Source organism: Amphimedon queenslandica, unplaced genomic scaffold (genome assembly GCF_000090795.2).
Source record: "Amphimedon queenslandica unplaced genomic scaffold, v1.1 AMPQUscaffold_13457, whole genome shotgun sequence".
NCBI classification, from domain to species: Eukaryota; Metazoa; Porifera; class Demospongiae; order Haplosclerida; family Niphatidae; genus Amphimedon; species Amphimedon queenslandica.
The window spans coordinates 313,549-334,670 of record NW_003546307.1 but is presented as its reverse complement, the minus strand read 5'-3'; the positions used below and the strand labels follow the sequence as shown (position 1 = coordinate 334,670).

The 21,122-nt window shown below is 35.2% G+C and overlaps 6 protein-coding genes and 1 long non-coding RNA gene across 7 annotated transcripts in view; 4 read left to right on the top strand and 3 right to left on the bottom strand.

Annotated features, from left to right (window-relative positions):
* The window catches only part of LOC100633762 (dihydrolipoyllysine-residue succinyltransferase component of 2-oxoglutarate dehydrogenase complex, mitochondrial-like), a 6,836-nt gene extending 6,222 nt beyond the window's left edge, over positions 1 to 614 (bottom strand). The window contains exons 1-3 of the mRNA XM_019995014.1: positions 356 to 614; positions 120 to 305; positions 52 to 68 (exon numbers count right to left, since the gene is read on the bottom strand). Coding sequence (XP_019850573.1) covers positions 52 to 68; positions 120 to 305; positions 356 to 614 — 462 coding nt within the window. The remainder of the gene's footprint in view (positions 1 to 51; positions 69 to 119; positions 306 to 355) is intronic.
* A 146-nt stretch (positions 615 to 760) lies between these two features.
* On the top strand, positions 761 to 1,268 carry LOC109581164 (uncharacterized). Its single transcript, XR_002184536.1, has 3 exons — positions 761 to 865; positions 915 to 1,024; positions 1,075 to 1,268. It is a non-coding gene; the product is annotated as an uncharacterized LOC109581164 (long non-coding RNA).
* A 37-nt stretch (positions 1,269 to 1,305) lies between these two features.
* Positions 1,306 to 2,005, top strand: LOC109581160 (uncharacterized). The gene is made up of 4 exons (XM_019995007.1): positions 1,306 to 1,396; positions 1,448 to 1,539; positions 1,593 to 1,645; positions 1,763 to 2,005. The coding sequence occupies exons 1-4, from the start codon at positions 1,367 to 1,369 to the stop codon at positions 1,894 to 1,896; spliced, it is 309 nt and encodes a 102-aa protein (XP_019850566.1). The 5' UTR covers positions 1,306 to 1,366; the 3' UTR covers positions 1,897 to 2,005.
* A 24-nt stretch (positions 2,006 to 2,029) lies between these two features.
* Positions 2,030 to 2,581, bottom strand: LOC109581163 (dihydrolipoyllysine-residue succinyltransferase component of 2-oxoglutarate dehydrogenase complex, mitochondrial-like). The gene is made up of 2 exons (XM_019995010.1): positions 2,419 to 2,581; positions 2,030 to 2,333 (listed from the first exon to the last, which is right to left on the bottom strand). Exons 1-2 carry the CDS (start codon positions 2,554 to 2,556, stop codon positions 2,199 to 2,201), a joined length of 273 nt encoding a protein of 90 aa, XP_019850569.1. The 5' UTR covers positions 2,557 to 2,581; the 3' UTR covers positions 2,030 to 2,198.
* Positions 2,582 to 3,239: 658 nt separating this feature from the next.
* On the bottom strand, positions 3,240 to 9,091 carry LOC100633634 (dihydrolipoyllysine-residue succinyltransferase component of 2-oxoglutarate dehydrogenase complex, mitochondrial-like). Its single transcript, XM_019995006.1, has 12 exons — positions 8,985 to 9,091; positions 8,856 to 8,940; positions 8,772 to 8,799; positions 7,902 to 7,996; positions 7,166 to 7,240; positions 6,040 to 6,095; positions 5,350 to 5,458; positions 4,295 to 4,453; positions 4,098 to 4,192; positions 3,649 to 3,877; positions 3,440 to 3,507; positions 3,240 to 3,379 (listed from the first exon to the last, which is right to left on the bottom strand). Exons 1-12 carry the CDS (start codon positions 9,006 to 9,008, stop codon positions 3,275 to 3,277), a joined length of 1,128 nt encoding a protein of 375 aa, XP_019850565.1. The 5' UTR covers positions 9,009 to 9,091; the 3' UTR covers positions 3,240 to 3,274.
* A 45-nt stretch (positions 9,092 to 9,136) lies between these two features.
* On the top strand, positions 9,137 to 11,770 carry LOC105312297 (semaphorin-5B-like). Its single transcript, XM_011404834.2, has one exon. It carries the CDS (start codon positions 9,158 to 9,160, stop codon positions 11,576 to 11,578), a length of 2,421 nt encoding a protein of 806 aa, XP_011403136.1. The 5' UTR covers positions 9,137 to 9,157; the 3' UTR covers positions 11,579 to 11,770.
* Positions 11,771 to 11,976: 206 nt separating this feature from the next.
* Positions 11,977 to 20,288, top strand: LOC100633509 (exportin-1). Its single transcript, XM_003385555.3, has 30 exons — positions 11,977 to 12,278; positions 12,323 to 12,548; positions 12,596 to 12,697; positions 12,943 to 13,015; positions 13,066 to 13,127; positions 13,255 to 13,415; positions 14,105 to 14,219; positions 14,289 to 14,408; positions 14,455 to 14,509; positions 14,584 to 14,660; positions 14,779 to 14,910; positions 15,160 to 15,186; positions 15,250 to 15,444; positions 15,495 to 15,633; positions 15,988 to 16,091; positions 16,174 to 16,251; positions 16,353 to 16,453; positions 16,754 to 16,809; positions 16,856 to 16,935; positions 17,194 to 17,325; positions 17,495 to 17,581; positions 17,642 to 17,746; positions 17,847 to 17,925; positions 17,989 to 18,095; positions 18,162 to 18,284; positions 18,351 to 18,498; positions 19,119 to 19,343; positions 19,488 to 19,656; positions 19,736 to 19,832; positions 19,954 to 20,288. Exons 2-30 carry the CDS (start codon positions 12,390 to 12,392, stop codon positions 20,098 to 20,100), a joined length of 3,255 nt encoding a protein of 1,084 aa, XP_003385603.3. The 5' UTR covers positions 11,977 to 12,278; positions 12,323 to 12,389; the 3' UTR covers positions 20,101 to 20,288.
* Positions 20,289 to 21,122: the final 834 nt, after the last annotated feature.

Below are 21,122 nucleotides of genomic sequence, written 5' to 3'. Positions count from 1 at the left end.
TCCATTATAATAATCATATGATAGTGATGATACTGTACTATCAATGCTTACTAGGGACTCCTCACAACCTAGATTTAAGAAAAAATGATCAATGTAAAAGCCAAAATTGAAATACCTACCTTCAGTGAAGCATGAAACAACAGCAACCCCACCATGACCTCTGCATGACCTGTTATCATAACCAACCTCAACATGACAAAGGCTTGGATCTATTTTATTTCCCAGACACGTCACATTTTTGTAGTAAGGCCCTCTATATTTATCTGGCTGATAGTCTGATAAATTGCCAATTGCAACTCCAGGAACTGTTAAAATTAAATATGAAATTGGTGCATGTATCTTTCACTTAACATACCATTAGTTGCATACAGATCTAATGTAGTAGAGCACACTAAGGCTGCCTCAAATGACCGTATTGCATTAGAGCAAACTGGTATGTACTCATTGTTGTGACACATGTAGACTGCAGCAGAATAATAATAACCAACATCATCTATCAATGCAATGCTCTTCCTCTCTAATGTAATAACTTGAGCACCAGGTTCTGAGCAGTCATGAAAAAAAGCCTGAGCTAGGCCAGAGCAAAGACCTAGAATGAGCACTGCAAATGCCATAAGCAAGGACCTGCAGGTTGCTATAATTCCAAATCGATATAATAGTAGAAAGAATCAGTACTTGGGCCATTTTTTGCGCCACTGCGCTTTTGTTGTTCGATGTCTATGAATAATAATGATATTAATGAAATTCTGGAAACCACGCCTATGTTTTGGCGGTGCTGCTAGTATGCTAGGCTGTTAGCTTTAAAAATGGAAGAGAGTGGTACTACTAAAGGCTCAGACTCTGACTCAGAAAATAGCTCGGAAACGTAAACAGCTCTGTATAGTTATAAAAAGGCTACGTTCAATCCTTTACAGAGTATTGGAAGAGGTAATTTTAAAGTCAGAAGAACTGATGTATGCAGTATGAGCTTTTGAAAAAAAGGAAACTTGTGAAAAATGTCATCAAGGAAAGACTTACACAAAGAGTAATGGTTGGGTTGAGGCTGATTCTACCTTTATACTGTTATCTTTGTAGTTGGAGGAAATACATGCAAAGCAACAAGAGATATCCAATGAAACTATCAAGATTGACGATGATCATTCTGACAATGATAATGTAGATCTAACTGCACTTAATGTAACTGCACTTTTCCCATTACAATGTTATGACGAAATGTAGGTATTATATTCAGTTATATCTTGTCTTTTAATCAAAAATTATACTATAAATACTAATAATAAAAAACTGTCCCTAATAATAAAAAATAAATGGGTGTGGCTGAAGCAGCAATCATCATCATATTTACTCTAATATCTATGTCATCATCATGTCTGCTGCTACAACAATAGTTGGTCAGGTGAGCTTGAAACAAGACTGCCATGTGCAGCTACAATGTAGTATATTTCAGATTAGTCGTTTGGAGAAGGAGACAGCAGCTTTTAAGATACAACTAGATGATATTGATAATCAACTCAAATCGGTTACAAATGAGCCAGACAGGTTAGAGATTTAAAAAATGATGCCTGTAGATCATATTTCAGCCTCTTTTGCAGGAGAATATTGTACAAAATAGCCGAAACACTAAAAGCAGACGTGGAGGAGAAAGGTATTGCAACAAACCTTAGCCATAAACTAAGCAGAGTAAAGTACTGAGCCTAATAATCATTTAGCTACATGTACTATATTGAGCGTGTAGTTCATGTTTTGTATTTTTCAAAACTAGAAAGCAAGCTGGCTCATTTGAGAAAGGAGAACAGAAAAACGACACTAGCGGCTATATTTATATTCATAATCCTGATACTATTTTATGTATTCATCATGTCTCCTCTCAAACAGAACAAGAAATCAGAAAATTAAACTCACAATCGTGTACAGTACACCATCTATACATACATTAAATGACAACTTTGTTCACAATTTAATTTTGATTGTAAAAGAATAGGTACTGCGTATTTGTTTGAAGAAATGAAAGCGCAAAAGGCTGCCGTAATTCTCTCTGAGTGATAGTAACTCAATATTAATATGAAGCTACTATTAATGTACATTGCACACACATAAAAGAACCATTGGTATACATCATTTCTATTTATTATTGTATAGCGTGTGTGTACATGTACACTCCATTAAACATATAGTATACAGTCCACATACAATTACATCTAAAGGTCTAATAACAGACTGCGTGGGTCTTCAACTCCTGACTTGATTTTCCTAAGGAAGAGCACAGCTTCACGACCATCAATTAATCTATGATCATAGGTTAGTGCTATATACATCATTGGGCGAATCTCAACCTGTAAAATATTAATTGTATTACTATCGAAAATAATGTGACAATTTCTATTATGTTTATTTTCGATTAATAATAACAGGGCTTACTTTTCCTTCAATAGCAACAGGTCTATCAAAGACCCCGTGCATGCCCAGTATGGCTGACTGTGGTGGATTAATGATTGGTGTACCAAACATTGAGCCATACACTCCTCCGTTACTGATAGTGAAAGTACCTCCATCCATATCCTCTACTGCCAATGCACATCTCTTGCCTGTACAGAAAAGGAAAATCATGAGGCATGTATAAGTATACTTATAGGCACTACCAAAAGTTTAAAAAATGGCACAAACTTTATACAACATTTCAAATGGCTATAACTGGAAAAATTTAAGTCAAAATTGGCTCAAACTTTCTAGATAGCATAAGGACGTCAATATGTATCAGAAAATGTAATAAAAATGGGGAGTGATTTCGGAGCCATTTTTCGGAAAAAACCATGGGCTATAGCCTTGGGTACTTTTCAGAAATTTGGAGTTTTTAAAACATGGCCATAACTCAAAAAATTTAAGTCAAAATTGGCTCAAACTTTCTACATAGCATAAGGACGTCAATATGTATCAGAAAATGTAATAAAAACTGGGGGTAATTTCGGAGCCATTTTTCGGAAAAAACCATGGGCTATAGCCTTGGGTACTTTTCAGAAATTTGGAGTTTTTAAAAAATGGCCATAACTCGAAAAATCTAAGTCGGAATTGGCTCAAACTTTCTAGATAGCATAAGGACATCAATATGTATCAGAAAATGTAATAAAAATGGGGGGTGATTTCGGAGCTATTTTTCGGAAAAAACCATGGGCTATAGCATTGGGCATTTTTCAGAAATTGGCTCATTTTTAAAATGGACATAACTCAAAAAATTAAAGTCAGAATTGTCCCAAACTTTCTGAACAGCATAAATACATCAAAAAGCATCAGAAAATACCTTTTGTCCCAGGCTTGCAATCTCTTTTTCAATGTCAGCATAATTCATAACATTGACATTTCTTACAACAGGAACAACTAAACCCTGCATGTGAATTAAATAAACGAACTAATAAATGAGTATAAAATACTGCACTGCTGTTACCTTTGGTGTAGCTACTGCAACACTGATATCAATGTAATCTCTATAGATGATTTCATTATTATCAATAACTATAATAAGGATACACAAAGACACATGAAATTTTGATCATTTTTGATCAATAGCAATAACCCATAAAAATTTAATAAGTGTAAAAAATTTTTTATAATAATTACGTGTGCTGTAATTTAAATTAAGAAAAGACTAATAACCTGCATTTACTACTGGTTGATCCTCAAGTGCTGAGCAAGCTGCCTTTACAAATGGCGACATGAATCCAAGCTTGATACCATGCTTCTTTACAAATGCGTCTTGAAACTTCTTCCTAAGCTCAATGACGCTAGACATGTCCACTTCGTTGAAAGTGGTGAGCATTGCATTGACATTCTGTGCCTCCTTGAGCCTCTCGGCTATCCTCTGTCTCATCCTTGACATCTTTGTCTGGAAACAAAGAGAGAGAGAGAGAGAGAGAAGGATTGACATGAAAAACAAAAGTTAATAATCATACATGTACATCTAAGTTTATTAAAGATAGAAGTACATGTACATGTACATACTGTATTAATTTGCTAATAATTGCAAAGTTATTAAAAATTTTAACATTACAACTGCAGAAATGATAAAAATGATTTCTATATTATAATAGTCATCAGTTCCTTACTCTTTTCTCCGAACGACTGACCACACCCACAGACTGAGAGGGAGCAGAAAATGACGGAAGAGGAGGAGGAGGAGGAATATTACCTAATGGCATTGCTACAAAATTAGAAAATTTTAAAAGTTAAAAATTAAATTGTCATGATGCAGCTGGTGCAAATACATTGTAGATTTGAAAAAGAAATAGAAAAGAGGATGTACTTGGTAAAGGAGGAGGTGGGGGAGGCGTAGTTGGTATAGGACCAGCAGCAGAAGGGGCAGAAGGAGGAGGAGGAGCAGAGGGAGGGGAAGGAGGGGGAGGAGGAGGTGTGGCACTTTCTTTGGGTGTAGGAGGTGATGCTGTTGGAGGAGGTGCTTCAGCTGGAAATGAATAATAAAAATCATTATACATACATGTACATGTATCTTTGGAGGTTGAATGAGATTACAAAATATCTTTTAATAAAGTGGAATGATTTTAACATAATATACAGTACCTACTGTACATGTAGTGCTAAATCTACAGCTCTATATATTTAATGTCACCATCTAACAGTGAGTGTCACAGGCAGACAGTCTTCCTATATTCATTAAGAGGTTATGTAGTAAGTTGTCAAACTTTAGCTGAGTATCACAGGAAATGAGGCAGACCAGTGACAGCAAAGAATCAACTAAATACTAACAAAGTTATACCCAATAACCTCCTCGCATAAACACAAATAAACATTAACAACATTCACATTCAGCATAATAATATACCATTAATCCATAAACAAGTGTAATTTAGAGCTACACGAGCTGAATACCATACTGGCCATAGAGCAAATCCATACACATACCAGTATTATTTCATAATAGCTAAGGGGTACATCAGCTAACACTATTATTGTACGTGTCATTCAATATGTATACATACAAAGATGGACTGCAATGATGTCATGGTGACATAACAGCAACAGAAACCACAGACCTTGCACTTTTAAATTATATCAACAGATGCCACACCAATATACAAATGTAATTATATGTACTGACAATCACTACAACTACTACACTACTACTATGGACTGTGTACTAATTGTACTATGTCTCCTCATGAATAATGCATGATGAATGTGTGAATCTTGTCACTTAACAAGAGTAGAAAGTACAAATATTTTAAAGAACTTCAAATAGCAAATAATTAATGAGATAAGTATATAGTGTGACAATACACAATTAAGCAATTCTATTATGTACATGTGCATGTACATGTACATGCACGTACATGTGCTTACCTGATACTTTTATTTTGCATAGCTGGTCCCCAGCTACCACTTTCTCCCCGTCAGGTACAAATATTTCTTCAATGATTCCAAACACAGGGGAAGGTATAGGAATAGCAGTCTATAAAGAGAAGGAGAAATATATAAATATAGGATCAAAAATAAGAAACCACACTTCACATATGTACATGCTCATGTTGATAATTAAGTTTCTTAATATGATAGTAAGAAGCCTCCGCGGTCTCGACTTAGCGGAAATTATAATAAATACACATGCACAAGTAAATAAATTATCAGAATTACACTGAACTCTAAATTAAAACCACCCAACGAGTAATAAGATGATTAGATATAGGATTATCAGTAGGATTCAATACATAAGAATACAGCTGGTAATAATTTATATGTACAAGTATATCCATGTACATGTAGTTCATGGGAATTAACCCGGAGACAACCTTCTAAAAGTACGTGTGAAGGAAGTGATTTGGATAGAGTAGATACAGTTACATGCATCCTTTTTTAACATCCTCTACACATAAATGCACTATACTACTAAAATTAGGAGAGTCCATAAATATTGGATGCATGGGAATTACTACTATACAGAAAATGTACATATATTGTGTTAATCTAGGATAGCAGTGACATGACTTCTCATCCTTTCACAGGTAATACATGTACGCTACATAATTCAATTACCTTATCAGTTTCAATCTCTGCTATAATTTCGTCTTCTTTAACAAAATCGCCAACATCTTTGAGAGAGGATTAATAAAGGAAAGAATTAAGGTGTGCAAATCATGAATATAGAAAAAAGATATAAACAACTCTATTCACACACACACATACAATGTATGTATGACTATATTTGCACAATTTATTATGAAATACATCATACTTATAGTTGCTGTACAAGTTCCATGTGCTCAATCGCATGGAGACAAGATATGAATGGTATGAACTATTCTTGTATCTGTAATACCAAACCAGGAGAGCCCACATATACCCATCAATGCTGTTTATCAATAGATACAACATCACATGAAAGCAATCAATCACTAATCTCCAACATCTGAACCAAACTAGCTAATACATGTACATGTGTATGTACAGTAGATCTAGTCATGCAAATGCAAGAATGCCATTCTTAATTTTTTAGTTTTCAAACTCTTATTCTTCTCCCCCTCTCTCTCCCTCTCTTCTACTAAAAACTGAAGCCATGCATCATTATATAGCAATAGTAATTAGAGTTTATACATTGTAATGGGAGCTAGCTGGACAGTACAAATGACATTAGACCATCATTGGTCATTAGCAGTACACAAACATAGCTTGGAGTCTATGGGCTGATGCCACAAATGTGTCTACTATAAAGAAGTCAATGAGAAAGCTATTGAAGGTTGCTTTACACATGATTATGCTAGTAATAGGAAGATACCATAAAACTTGAATGTGTCAAATACATCACCACTACTAAATCATCCTTTACAATGAGAAACATATACAACATACTTAAGTAGATTTAACAAACATGTACAGGTAGCAGGTACTAGGTATATACAAATACGGATACATGTACATGTAGGTGTACATGTCAATTGTATTAACAATTTTTATGCTTAATTATTACATCCCATCAAACATACATGTACATGTAGAAATGAATGTAACTAGAGACAATTAGAGGCATGACAGAACAAGAATTCACAGGCTCAATCATGAACAATTAGACATTTAACTATTTAATTTTAGGCTGTAAATGCACATACACATGCACATATACACGTGTACATACATGTATACACAGTAACAAGTGTTGACTTACTTTTGTCCCACTTTACATCGCCCTCCGAGATTGACTCAGCAAATGCAGGAGTATTAACTATCTTATACTCATTACCTGGAGAGAAAGAGAGAGAAAGAGAGAGAGGGAGAGATGGAAAAGGTAGAATTTATCCAGCTCCATGCACATACAAACATGTAACTATACTTACACATAAATGTTTGTAAATATATACATTATTCATATGTTTCACTTTAAAATAACATTTAAAATAGATGAACAATACATAGCAAAGATTCTTATTTGGGCTCTTACTCTGAGTCTGACCATATGCATCAAAATCGAAAGGAAATTACTTAATTGAAAGATATATACCCACTGCTATTCACAATTATGGTGATATATCAAACACACATGGAGAGACAGCCATCCAATGGCATCTTCTTGTTAATATTTGAATTCAAGTGTGACAGTTTTCATGACAGTTTGACCACATCAAAAACTAGACACACACACACCCACACCCACTTACAACCAAACTATGAGATATAATCGCAACTATGAGTCACAATTGACAAGCAGCGGAGTAACGATAATTACAATAAACTAAATTAAAATATCTAATGATTCCTATACAGACAGAGGATAAGATATCCTGAGACATACAAACACTATCATATCATGATATGATAATTTCATGAACTCTGTAGTCTAGTATGAACCTCACACCAAAGAAGATCATGCAGGTATGTACATAATTCAACATATCATTACTTACACAAAATTGACGAAGAGCTAACAAATCTTTGAAACTTTATAGGTGATAATACTGAAGCCAGTAGCCTGTGGTGACTGCCAGAGCTAATTGGTAAGCTATAAGAGAAAACAAATACACATCAAACTACATGCATATACATGTAGTTAGTACCAGGAAGTAGAATGAATTCCACTGTAGTAGTTATGGCAGATACTTTCACATGCACACACACAGAGACAAGAATATAATAGTACTACTCCTACTTGTACATGTACAATTAAAGTCAAGAGTAGCTGTCACTCATCCCAGACAAAATAGCGCCAAAACTACAGTCCATGTTAAAAACAGCAGCTGGAATTTGCAATGACACTCATATTTACTGAAATATTCAAAGCATCCAGTCATCAAGGAATCAATCAAATTTTAATAATACCAACCAAAAACAAAAAATTAACAAATATAACTTGGAATGCGAACTTAATAAATCCTACCGGCCAACTACAAATCTTCTCTACATGTACATGTACATAAATACAACATACTTGTAATTTTCGTGTAAAAAACAAAAAACAAATTTTGACATTAAAATGGAAAATAAAGGTACATGCATACCTTTTTAATGGACGTTAATTATTATGGTCATAAATTCATGTACATGCACATATTCATCATGCACTAAATGAGTATCTGATGTACACATTAGGCAAATGTATGCAAACTAGATGCCAATGGTATATTACATTAAATCTATACAAGGGAAAATGCTAATATATCAAACGTTAGTAAAACAATAACAATAATAGCATTAAAATTGATCTTTTATTAAATCGTTAACTCAAATGCTCCACTAAATACCGCCCCCATTGTACCGTCTCTTACTGCCCAACCCACCTCAACTTTGACGACTTCGAAACAGAATCTATATGGGGGAAAGGATCGCTCTAATTAGTGCCCAACATGTAATGCGATACTAACCAATATGAGAAGCAGTCACAACATTAGATCTTAGCTTTCCAGGAGCCAGACAGGAACTGTGCCTGTGGAGTAGCCTTGGTAGCAGCTAATTGAAAGGAAAAGTAATTAAAAGGTGTAATGTGTTCTCACTTCTCTCCCTCTGAGACAAAACATAATTTAGTTATAGGAGTTTTAGGACCAAGCCAAGGCTACCCAATATTTACTAATTGAAGTATACGGAGGAGTACTGGTTTGACCACGCCTGCATTTTATAATTATTAAAAAAGAGGTCTTCTCGCAGCTTTGCAAAGAAGAATTTCATCATGAAGGCTGCCCTGTTACTCTCCTCCATCTTTTGCCTTCTAGTAACAGCTAGTAGTTCTCCTAATTGTCGGACAGTCTCGTACGGCAGAGCATGCACCGGGCTATCAGTTACCCAGCTCTCTCTAGCAGGCCAAGTTCTCCTTGTTGGCGGAAACAACTCCATTTATTCATTCGACACCAGCCCGAGACTAGAGGTAAAAGAATCCTTCTCCATAGCGCCCAGCAGTGATAGAATATCGCAATGTAAAATAGATACAGTGACCTTAGACTCTAGCACAGAGTGCGGCAATGTGGTTCGTGTACTGCAGCAAGTTTCGTCTGCAGCATTATCAGCTGCGATGCTCTCCAACGACTCAATGGAGACGGCACTCAATGACTCTGTTATGGTCTGTGGGACGAATGCCTTCTATCCCAAATGCACATTCCATAAGATTTATAATTTATCAGATTGGATTGAGTTCGAAACTGGGAATGCTTTAATTGGTTTTTCTCCTTATTCTGTCACTTCAAAGAGCATTGGGTTATTGGGGTCTAACGGGAGGTTCTACACTGGGACAAACTTTGGGCGATTTAGCACGAGTTTTAGAATCTCAGTTGCCCTTCATCCTCTTAGATTTAATAGGTCATTTGACATAAACACGCATTCAAGCAGTCCTATCTGGTTCTCCATCTCCAGTACCGACTTTGTCAGCATCTACGAGATCGGAGATTACATTTATGTGTTTCTGAATGAGCCAGCAGAAGAAGTGGACGAAGGAAATTCAATAACTTATGCACGTGTTGTGAGGTTTTGTAAATCTGACCCTGGTTTTCTGATTGGAAATATCCCTCCAGTTTTATTCAGTACTTTTCAGAAAGTCCGCATTACTTGCTCTTACTCCCGACACAAATCTTCCCCCAAATTTTATTATGATAGAATTATATCTACTTACTTGAACTGGCAAAATGATTCGACACCATCCCCAACGCTGTATGCTACTTTCTCTTCATCTATCAATGGCCCTGAAGGCACAGCTGTTTGTAAGTTTAGTTTTGATCCAACTGTGACTGGAAACATTAACTCCCTGTTTGACAGTGATACCCAAATTAAATATTATGTAACTGGGTCTTCTACTACACTGGCAGAAGAAATGGAGAATGCATTCGTCTGTCCTGGAAAGTCGGGACGACAACGTTCTGAATCCGAGTCTCAACGTCATCAGTTGTTAGTTGGGGAAGTTGAATCCTCTGCTATTTTAACAAGAGATGGACAAACATTCACATCAATAGTAGTCGATATGTTCAAATACAATAACTCAGTTTATGAGGCAGTATATGTAGGCACTAAAGATGGAAGGATATTTACATCAGTTTTTTCTAATGGCAAACTATTCAAGACATTAGATGACATCAAGTTAAGCAATGAGTCAGTAATAGAGATGTTACTCAGTATCTCAAATGAGACTAAGATACGAAGGATCTATGCAAGTACTGAGGGTCTAGTTGCTGACGTGACACATGGAAATTGCTCAAGATACATGACATGCATGGAATGCTTGGAATCCCGTGACCTGTACTGTTCCTGGCAGAATGGCTCCTGTATTAACAAATTACTGAGTAAAGCTCAAGAAGCCATGAATCCTCCATCAAATACACTCGATTATTGTGCTCCACCAAACAGTGCAAGTAGTACAAGCATTAGCATAGTATTTGTACCATCTTCAAGTAATATTCCATCAAAAACAGTCAGAACCATTACTGCCTCTACTACTGTATCCACTTCTTCCACTAGAAATGCTGTTTCTAGCACTCCCATAGTCACCGTCACTCGTACCACTTTAGTCACCACCACTCGTATCATCTTAGTCACCACTGAACCTGTCACTAGTACCTTACATGCACCTACTGTTCAACCCACTATAGGCTCTGTTGGTACTACAACTATGCCATCAGTAGGTGAGATGGTAGGAGGAGTCATTGGCGGTTTACTAGTCGGATTCATAATAGGATCCATTATATGCTTCGTTGGACTAGCAGTAAAGAGAAAACTAATGAAACCCGAGGCCGTATCGACAAACGAAACCAGTAATGGCGGAAGCACAGTGACAGAGAGAAGACCAAGACATAGACAAGGCTCAGTCGGTCATTATACAATAACAGTAGACCTTCCTGGGGGTGGACAAGAGGAAATAAAGGTTATAGAAGAAGAAGACACCGGAAACGAGAATCTTTCCCCTCCCTCTCCCTCAGTCGTTGTTATTGATAGTGAGCTTGAGGATGATGTGATTACTGATCTACCTATCCCTGGAGTTAGTTCAAATCATAAGAACAAGAGGGGAGTCTCTGGTAGAGATAGAGGGAGAACAGAGTCCACAAGATGGCTGAGAGCAAGCGAGTCCGAAGCAAGCACAAATGGAACAGAATCCCCACAGTCTCCGTGATGACATGTATGTGTATTGTATTCATTGATTTTAAACTATTATTATTATGTTGTTGTTACTGTTATTATTAATAATATTTATCATTATCATTTTTATCATCATCTTTTTTATTCTGGATTTAATTCTAGACCTGTTGTAATTTTACACTGGTAGCTTTCAATAGTACCAATTATGAAATTTATTTGAAAGTTATCTGTTTGTATTTACACTGCTTGCAAACATCATAATTGCATTTGCAACACCCACGTTATAATTAACCAGCTACACCCACGGTTAATAACTATAACCACACCTATTTAAGGTCACGTGATTTATTACCGGGGGAAACTCGAACATGGTTTGCACGTGCAAGTTTATTTATTAATCAAGAGACCACGCCTACCAAGTAAACCGGTCTTTTCTGCCCTAAAGCTGGTCATTGAAGCATTGATACTCCATATTTTTAACCATTTCCATTGCTTTCGGCTTTCAGTGCAGTACAGACGCAACGAGGAAGACTCCAAGTTTTATCCTGAGGCTCTAAGTCCACCGTAACACGTTGCTTTATGCCGCCCCAGCTCACCAATCATTTAAAATTACTCACTCCACAACTGACCATCAAAACGAGCCCATTACATACTTGGCAGTACTTAAAACACTCCTGGAATTGAATTTTGTCCGTAAGATTTTAATACTTTAACATTTTGTCTAGAGATTTAATGTAAGTCAGTTATAATATAATTATAATTAATTATTATAATTTAGAATATTATATATTGACTATTGGGATTCTTAGCTTCGTACTAACCTACGCTATAGTGAATGTATAATCATGGCTGGTTCTGCTGATTTGTTGACATCTCCTGGTACATACAATGCTGCTCCTGCTTTTGCCGATAAAGCAATGACTTTGTTGGATTTCAATCAAAAATTAGACATTGCATTGTTGGATTCTGTCGTAGCCTGTTTCTACTCTAGCACTGGAGCAGAAGTAAGGCCGCAAAATAATTAACCTTTTTATCTTTCTCTTCATTACAGCAACAGATTGCTGGTAGGATACTCCATGAATTCAAGGAACATGCTGATGCGTGGACGCGTGTTGATGCTATCCTAGAATTTTCGCAAGATCAACAAACAAAAGTAGGAACAGAATAATGTAGCAATTTCCATAATTTTTTTTACCTTTATTTTAAAAAGTTGTACATCTGCAATATCAGTTAATTCACAGGTTATAGTAATACCAAAAATCTTTTGTTTATGTACATGTACATGCTTTTATTATTCAATAGAGAGTGGTTGTGTTTCATTCGCTTCTGCTTTTCATGCAAGTGTATCATTCCATGTACACATGTACATATATTATGTATTTCTCTTTATCTCTGCAGTACTTTGCTCTTCAAATCCTTGAATCACTCATAAAGACAAGATGGAAGATACTTCCGAGACAACAATGTGAAGGTATGTGGCTTGATATAAAATAACAATTTGTTTCATTACATGCTTCTTAGGTATTAAGAAGTACATCGTTGGCCTCATTATTAAGTATTCATCTGATGCTGATACACTATTGGTTAGTGTGATTGCACTCGTCATAATAATACAATCTTGCTACTTCTTTTGTCTCCTTTTCACTTTGTCTTTTATTCCTTTTCACGCTATTTTCTTTGTAATAATGATCTCTCTTCTTCCTTCTGTAGGAACAAAAGGTTTACCTTTCAAAGCTTAACATCATCCTTGTCCAGATCGTTAAACATGAGTGGCCTCGAAATTGGCCCACATTTATTAGTGATATTGTTGGCTCTAGTAAAACTAACAAGTCTCTCTGTCAGAACAACATGTCCATCTTAAAACTCCTCAGGTACACAGTGTTTAGTGTGCATGTATTGTAATGGGTAATTTTTTTATTGTAGTTTTGGCAAGGAAGTACATGTACATCTTCACACTTAAATCCATGTACTATACTTGACATTTACATGTAGTTCTGATGCTTTAAAACCTTTTTTTATAATTTTTTATTAGTACATATACTACAAAGAAAAATTAAGAATCTTCTCTTTTTATTTTTGGCAAAATTTCACCCGCAAGTCCCTGTATAGCCCTATATACTTTGGCCCAATTTTGGAGCAACTTAAAAAATTATTAAAAATTTAATTTTGATTGGAATCAGCTCAAACTTAATTAATTTCTACACAGCATAAGAACATGTACATGTATGTTTATCAGAAAATATTACTAAAATTGAAAATTCTCTCCTTTTCATTTTTGGCGAAATTTGGCCAATGACCCTGTACTATAGCACAGGGACTTGGAGCATACAGTATTTTTTGTTCATTTAATAAAGATACATGTACTGTATTGTATTTTGCATGTACATGCAGCTCCTTGATTTATATGAATTAATATTGACAGATAACTGATATTGGTATGTGTATGGTTATTTTTATTGCGTGTACAATGTATGTTACTTGTTTATCTTTCTGTTTCATATTGTGGCTGATGTATACTGGTCGGGGTATATGACTTGTGTTCATTTTCATTTGTTTATAGTGAGGAAGTGTTTGATTTCAGTAGTGGTCAGATGACGCAAGTTAAAGCGAAGCATCTCAAAGACAGCATGTGTGGAGAGTTTTCACAGATATTCCAGCTATGCTCTTTCGTTATGGTATAATATGTCATACTTGCATGCTGCTAACAACATCATTCCTCGATCTTTGTCTTATTGTTTTCATAGGATAATTCTCAGAGTCCTTCTCTTATCAGCGAAACGTTGGAGACGCTCTTAAAGTTCTTGACATGGATCCCATTAGGCTACGTATTTGAGACCAAACTGATATCAACACTCATATACAAGGTATAGTCATGTGACATATTATCTATTTAGTTTATTTTGTTGGCAGTTTCTCAATGTGCCAGCTTTCAGGAATGTAACACTGAAATGTCTAACAGAGATAGGTACATTTACTGTACAGTTGTATCATTAAAATATTGTTTTTATTTTCTTTTTTTATATATATTTCTCACTCCAGCTGGTATACAGGCTGAAGAGCAGTACAGTGAACAATATATCGTTATGTTCTCTCTTGTTATGACTCAACTCAAACAAGTCAGTTCTATACACACACATGTACATATACGTACATATGTATATACACATTGAGTAATAATTCATGTACATGTAGTTGCATTATTATAATAATTATAATATATTTTCTTTCTTTCAGATGCTCCCCCTCTCCACTAACATCAGAGAGGCATATAAGAAAGGATTAGACTCTGAGCAGTTCTTTATACAGAACCTGGCTTTATTCATATGCACATTTCTCAAGGAGCACCAGCAACTAATAGAATCAAAGGTTATATAATCTGCATGTACATGTACTGTACATTTATTTATTTACTGTAAATGGGTTAGCAGAGTAATTGTGTCATGCTGAAATAGATTGTGCCTTAATTTTTTTATTAGTAACTAGCAGGAGTTTTACTGTTAGTTGAGAAGGTTATTTTAACTGCAATAAAATATGTACATGTATGTACTATGTATACAACATGCAGAAAAACGTGTGTCATATATTTTTTATTTTATTTATTTTTACACACTTTAGGCTGAAATGCAAAATACACTCCTTGAGGTATGACATATATTATTGCACATATGTACATTTGTACATTCTCTTTTTTTAATACCATATAAGGCTCTACATTACCTGGTTCTCATTTCTGTTGTCGAGGAAAAGGAGATATTTAAGATTTGTCTCGAATATTGGAATCATTTTGCCGCCGGGCTTTACCGTGAGAATCCTTTCTCTGCCTCTCACTCTCCCCTTCTTATATCAACCTCGTCTCCTCCTCATCACAGGCGACAAGTCTTTCATCCGGTCCTCTCCAAGGTAGCATCTCTGGTGGGCGTGGTTCTGTCTGACCACACCCCTTTTATTAGGTCCGGCTTGTGATGATAAGTCGCATGGCTAAACCAGAAGAAGTGATAGTGGTTGAGAATGACCAGGGGGAGGTTGTACGGGAGACAATGAAAGACACTGACGCGATCAACATGTACAAGACAATGAGGGAAACACTAGGTAAATGTTATATGCATGTACCATAGAACCTATACTTAATTGCTACATGTACATTTATAATGAATGCAGTACATTTATAATGAATGCAGTACATTTATGTTTAGTATAATATTTGCATGTATTATAATGTGCTACATGTACATTGGGTGGTGCTATAGAAAGCACTCTTGTTTGATGTGAGTAATGTTTCCTTTAAAAGAGAGTACATGTACATGCATCATGTGATGTTCATGAATTGTACTCTACATGTAACAATTAGTATTAATCCTTTTGTACTATTATAATTCATGGAAGGTCTTACATCTCTCTCTTTTTCTTCATTCCTTACCTCTTCCCCCCCTCTCTCTTTCTCAGTTTATCTAACTCATTTGGATTACTCTGATACAGAGCAGCTCATGACTGATAAGCTATACAGACAGGCCAATGGCTCAGAATGGTCATGGAAGAATCTAAACACAGTAAGTACATGTACATGTATAAAGATTGAGAAGGAGTTGTGGGCAATGAAGGCACTAGATGTACATGTATTTTTTGTTTTAGTTATGCTGGGCCATTGGATCCATTAGTGGCGCGATGCATGAAGAAGATGAGAAGAGATTCTTGGTGACTGTCATCAAGGTGAAGCCCTTTATATATCCTTATTAATATTACTATTATTATTATTATTATTATTATTATTATATGACTCCCTTTTCTCTCTCTCTCTCTTCCTCACACAGGAGCTCCTCAGCATGTGTGAACAAAAGAAGGGAAAGGACAACAAGGCCATTGTTGCTTCTAACATAATGTACATAGTAGGACAGTATCCTCGCTTCTTAAGGTATAGCCTACAGTATAGTTGATTGGTTTATGCCAAACTGCATATGTTAATGTACATATTTAATTGTATTTGTGTTCTTGTATGTCCATGTACATATGTTAATTCAGTGTATTCTTGTGTGATACTGTTGCTGTGTACTGTGTGTAGTATGTGTTTCATATTACATATTTGGCTTATTGCAATTGTTTGTTTTCTTTATCATGCGATTTATTAATTTTATGGTCAATCAATCTTTAACTAATTGCATATGTATGCATTTGATGTATCTTATATTTCATTTTTAATTGTTTATGTGTGTAGAGCCCATTGGAAATTCCTTAAAACCGTTGTCAACAAGCTGTTTGAATTTATGCATGGTTAGTTATTAAAGAGGGCATGGTTATTAATAACCACGTAATGTAGAGACACACGAAGGAGTGCAAGACATGGCTTGTGATACTTTCATCAAAATAGCTCAGAAATGCAGAAGACACTTTGTGCAGGTACAATATAATATATTTTTAGACTTGCATGTTAAAAATCTACAGCTACATATTTCATATTCTGATAATTATTTCTTTTTTTAGCTTTGTGCAGGTACAATATAATATATTTTTAGACTTGCATGTTAAAAATCTACAGCTACATATTCTGATAATTATTTCTTTTTTTAGCTTTGTGCAGGTACAATATAATATATTTTTAGACTTGCATGTTAAAAATCTACAGCTACATATTCTGATAATTATTTCTTTTTTTAGCTCCAACCTCAAGAAGTGATGCCATTCATTGAAGAGATACTGAACAACATAAGAGCAATAATATGTGACCTTGAGCCACATCAGGTCCACACCTTTTATGAAGCTGTTGGATACATGATATCAGCACAAACAGTAAGTGGTGTATATAATCATTGTTAGTTTATTATTATTATTTATTTATTTATTTTACCATTATTATTATTATTATTATTATAAGTAAAAATAATGAACATGCATGTACAAACAAAACCTTATTATTATTATTATTATTATTATTACTATTATTTTATGTATTTATTAGGATGATGTTGCTAGAGAGAGACTGATAGAGAAGTATATGGCACTGCCTAATGAACTGTGGGACAGTATCATACAAAGAGCAACTTCTGTACATGACCATTTCTTACATTTATTATTATCATATAATACTTGTCATCTTTTTCTCTAGGATCTCACAGTCTTACAGAATCCTGATTGTATAAAGCAGTTGGGTCATGTACTTAAAATTAATGTTAGAGCATGTTCTGCTGTGGGACATCCGTTTGTCATTCAGGTATATGTACTAAGCGTGATTACATGTACATGTATTTGTATTCTGATATTGTGTGTGCATTATAATATCAATTTTATTTACATTTTATCTTTGTTTTTAGTTGGCAAGAATATATCTTGATCTCCTTAATGTGTACAAGTGTCTCAGTGAGAACATATCCAATGCAGTCATGACAGGAGGTGTGGTCTAATTATAATGAATAATTAATGAGGTGTATTCGTGAAAATTTTGAATTTTTTTAGGTGAGCATGTAACAAAGCAACCGTTGATTGCTGGCATGAGAACAATTAAAAAAGAAACACTCAAATTCCTTTCCTGCTGGGTCTCAAAATGTCACGATACCATCATGGTAAGGGAAAGAAAATAGAGAGAGAGATGACAAAAAGATTGAGCAAGACACCTGACTTTTCTTTAGGTCAGAGAACACTTTCTTCCTCCGTTACTGGACGCCATTTTAATTGACTATAATAAAAATGTCCCGCAAGCTCGTGAGCCAGAAGTACTGAGTACAGTTACTTGTATAGTCGAGAAACTGCAAGTAAATATAAATTATAATAATTAAAGACACTTGTATTTTTAAACTTTATTTTGCCATGCGTATTAGGAACAAGCTATTACTGATGTCCCCACTATTATGGAGGCATTGTTTGAATGCACACTGGAAATGCTGAATAAAGATATGGAGGAGTTCCCTGAACACAGGCTACACTTCTTCTGCATGCTGCAGTGCTTTACACAGCATTGCTTTCCATGTAAGTTTTATCTACATTGTACATTGTATAAATCCTTCTCCCATTGGTCATGTACATGTACCTCATGCTTTTTGAAATCACCCCAATAGGACAATTTCACGGTACTATAGCCCATGGTTTTTTCCAAAAAATGGCTCCGAAATCACTCCCAATTTTTATTACATTTTCTGATACATATTGATGCACTTATGCTACGTAGAAAGTTTAAGTCAATTCCGACTTAAATTTTTCAAGTTATGGCCATTTTTTAAAAACTCCAAATTTCTGAAAAGTACCCAAGGCTATAGCCCATGGTTTTTCCAAAAAAATGGCTCCAAAATCACCCCCAATTTTTATTACATTTTCTGATACATATTGATGTCCTTATGCTGTGTAGAAAGTTTGAGCCAATTCCGACTTAAATTTTTCGAGTTATGGCCATGTTTTAAAAACTCCAAATTTCTGAAAAGTACCCAAGGCTATAGCCCATGGTTTTTCCAAAAAAATGGCTCCGAAATCACCCCCCATTTTTATTACATTTTCTGATACATATTGATGTACTTATGCTACATAAAAAGTTTGAGCTAATTCCGATCTCAAATTTTTGAGTTACAGCCACTTAAAGATTGTTTTCTCTCCAGCTCTTTTACAGATACCCTCACCTATGTTCAAGCTATACGTTGATTCTGTCATTTGGGCATTAAAGCACACAATGAGAAATGTGGCAGAGATTGGTCTCAACATACTCTATTCTCTCCTTCAAAAGTTCTCCACCTCAGAACAAGCTCCAGTTTTCTTCAAGACTTATTTCTTGGACTTGATGCAACACGTTCTAGCAGTAGTTACTGATACCTCACACACAGCAAGTGAGCAAAATGATACGTGTACTATTGTACATGTAAGTATTACAAAGACCCTTTTTGAATGATGTTAGTATTATCAAGATTAAATAATTATCAAGATTAAATAATATTTACTCTTGGTACTATTACTTTAACTTTTCTGTATAGGTCTAACAATGCATGCTACTATTCTCGCTTACATGTTTCAATTGGTTGAAGAAGATAAGATCCCAGTACTGCTATTTGATCCTGATGCTATAAAGGCTGTTACCAATGCCTTCTTCCTTCAAGAATATGTTGCTACACTCATTAAGCAAGCATTTGGACATCTCTCAGAGTAAGTAAAATCAGTGATACCTAAATCAAATTACCTCTTCAAATGTACTTACTTAATCTCTTGTCTTTTTCTACTTCAGTGCCCAGATCAAGGTATTTATTGAAGGATTATTTTATTTGAATAAAAACATACCCAGCTTCAAAGAACATCTCAGAGATTTTCTTGTACAAATTAAGGTAATAGCATCAAGTTACTTAGAAACTTAGTCACTTCATGACATAAGGGATTTGATAGCGCATTGAGTTATTGGTTTTAGGGAATTGATAGTGTGTAAGTTATTGATTGTACTGTCTTTAGGAGTACACTGGTGAAGATGCCTCTGACCTTTATCTTGAAGAAAGAGAGAGACAACTTCTGGAGGAGCAGACTAAGAAACGTCAATTACTGCTGGACGTACCCGGAATGATTAACCCACACGACAGACCAGATGAGATGCAGGAATGACACCACTCACCACCTCATTCACTCATCATTCTGCACACATTTAATACACAGATGCTCTACTCACTTCCCTTCAGTTTGCTTCCTTTATAAACTCTTCCTCTGTAATGAGACCTTTACATTATTATATGCTCCTCTATCTACTATATAGACTGAGAGAATCATTGATATTACTTTCCTCTTTATAGCAATCCATTGAAAACAGACACACAGCACTGCAGCTAATGCTTATGAGTGATTTGTTTGTTGTATTATTATTTTTAAAAGATAAAAAATTTATGATTTAAGACATGACTGAATTCTACATACAATAATTATGACAGCCTTGTTACCACACGATCTAAATACAAACTAATTTTTTGTGAAGTTCATGAAGAATGCATTTAATTTTCTCATTTTTCCATCCCGTGTAATCCTGTCTTCATCTACTTCACTGTCCCTCCTAACATGAAATGTGGTTGGCGAGGACGTGGTGATTCCATATTGAGTGAAGCTATCACTGGAAACTATCAATGGGTTGGTCAATGCGCGACTGAATTCAACAGGATTATGTTTCTGATTTCTTTTACATTTTACGCAGCAACACCATTTTCCAACGTTTCCTTTAATTTTTTTCCGAAGCAGTATAAGATAAATAAAAGTAACTATGGGAGCAAAGATCCCTCTACTTGGAGATGTAGCTGCATGAGCATAAAACATGAATGTGTTGAAGTTTCCATTGTGAACTATAAAGTATATCCAGTTTGCTAAAGCAAAACTGCTGAGGAATTGATATGTGATAGGATAAGCAAGCAAAGGTAGTGTCTGCTTGAGAGCTTTCCTGTAATCGAGGGATGTTGTATTTCTATAAGCACGTTTACAGAGTGTCAACCCAATAATAATGAGAGCAATGTTATTAAGGATTAATCCAATGGTTAGCTCACCAAACCAAACTGCATAAATCTCTATTATTCCATTCTCGTTAAGTGAACAGTTCTCACTGTATATTCGTATCCAGCACCACGAACCAGCAAACCCATAATTAT

What these genes read in the sequence shown, in the direction of transcription:
- LOC109581160 (XM_019995007.1), top strand. Translation starts at nt 1,367, where the DNA reads ATGTCTGCTGCTACAACAATAGTTGGTCAG. An exon ending in CTACAACAATAGTTGGTCAG is followed by an intron (nt 1,397 to 1,447) that starts GTGAGCTTGAAA and finishes AGTATATTTCAG; the next exon opens with ATTAGTCGTTTGGAGAAGGA. An exon ending in AGCAGACGTGGAGGAGAAAG is followed by an intron (nt 1,646 to 1,762) that starts GTATTGCAACAA and finishes TTTCAAAACTAG; the next exon opens with AAAGCAAGCTGGCTCATTTG.
- LOC100633509 (XM_003385555.3), top strand. Translation starts at nt 12,390, where the DNA reads ATGGCTGGTTCTGCTGATTTGTTGACATCTCCTGGTACATACAATGCT. An exon ending in TGCAAAATACACTCCTTGAG is followed by an intron (nt 15,187 to 15,249) that starts GTATGACATATA and finishes ATACCATATAAG; the next exon opens with GCTCTACATTACCTGGTTCT. An exon ending in TACACAGCATTGCTTTCCAT is followed by an intron (nt 18,499 to 19,118) that starts GTAAGTTTTATC and finishes TTTTCTCTCCAG; the next exon opens with CTCTTTTACAGATACCCTCA.
- LOC109581163 (XM_019995010.1), bottom strand. Translation starts at nt 2,556, where the DNA reads ATGGATGGAGGTACTTTCACTATCAGTAACGGAGGAGTGTATGGCTCA. An exon ending in CTGTTGCTATTGAAGGAAAA is followed by an intron (nt 2,334 to 2,418) that starts GTAAGCCCTGTT and finishes AATATTTTACAG; the next exon opens with GTTGAGATTCGCCCAATGAT.
- LOC100633634 (XM_019995006.1), bottom strand. Translation starts at nt 9,008, where the DNA reads ATGTTTTGTCTCAGAGGGAGAGAA. An exon ending in CGATGTAAAGTGGGACAAAA is followed by an intron (nt 6,096 to 7,165) that starts GTAAGTCAACAC and finishes CCTCTCTCAAAG; the next exon opens with ATGTTGGCGATTTTGTTAAA. An exon ending in TCAACCAGTAGTAAATGCAG is followed by an intron (nt 3,508 to 3,648) that starts GTTATTAGTCTT and finishes TCCTTATTATAG; the next exon opens with TTATTGATAATAATGAAATC.
- LOC105312297 (XM_011404834.2), top strand. Translation starts at nt 9,158, where the DNA reads ATGAAGGCTGCCCTGTTACTCTCCTCCATCTTTTGCCTTCTAGTAACA.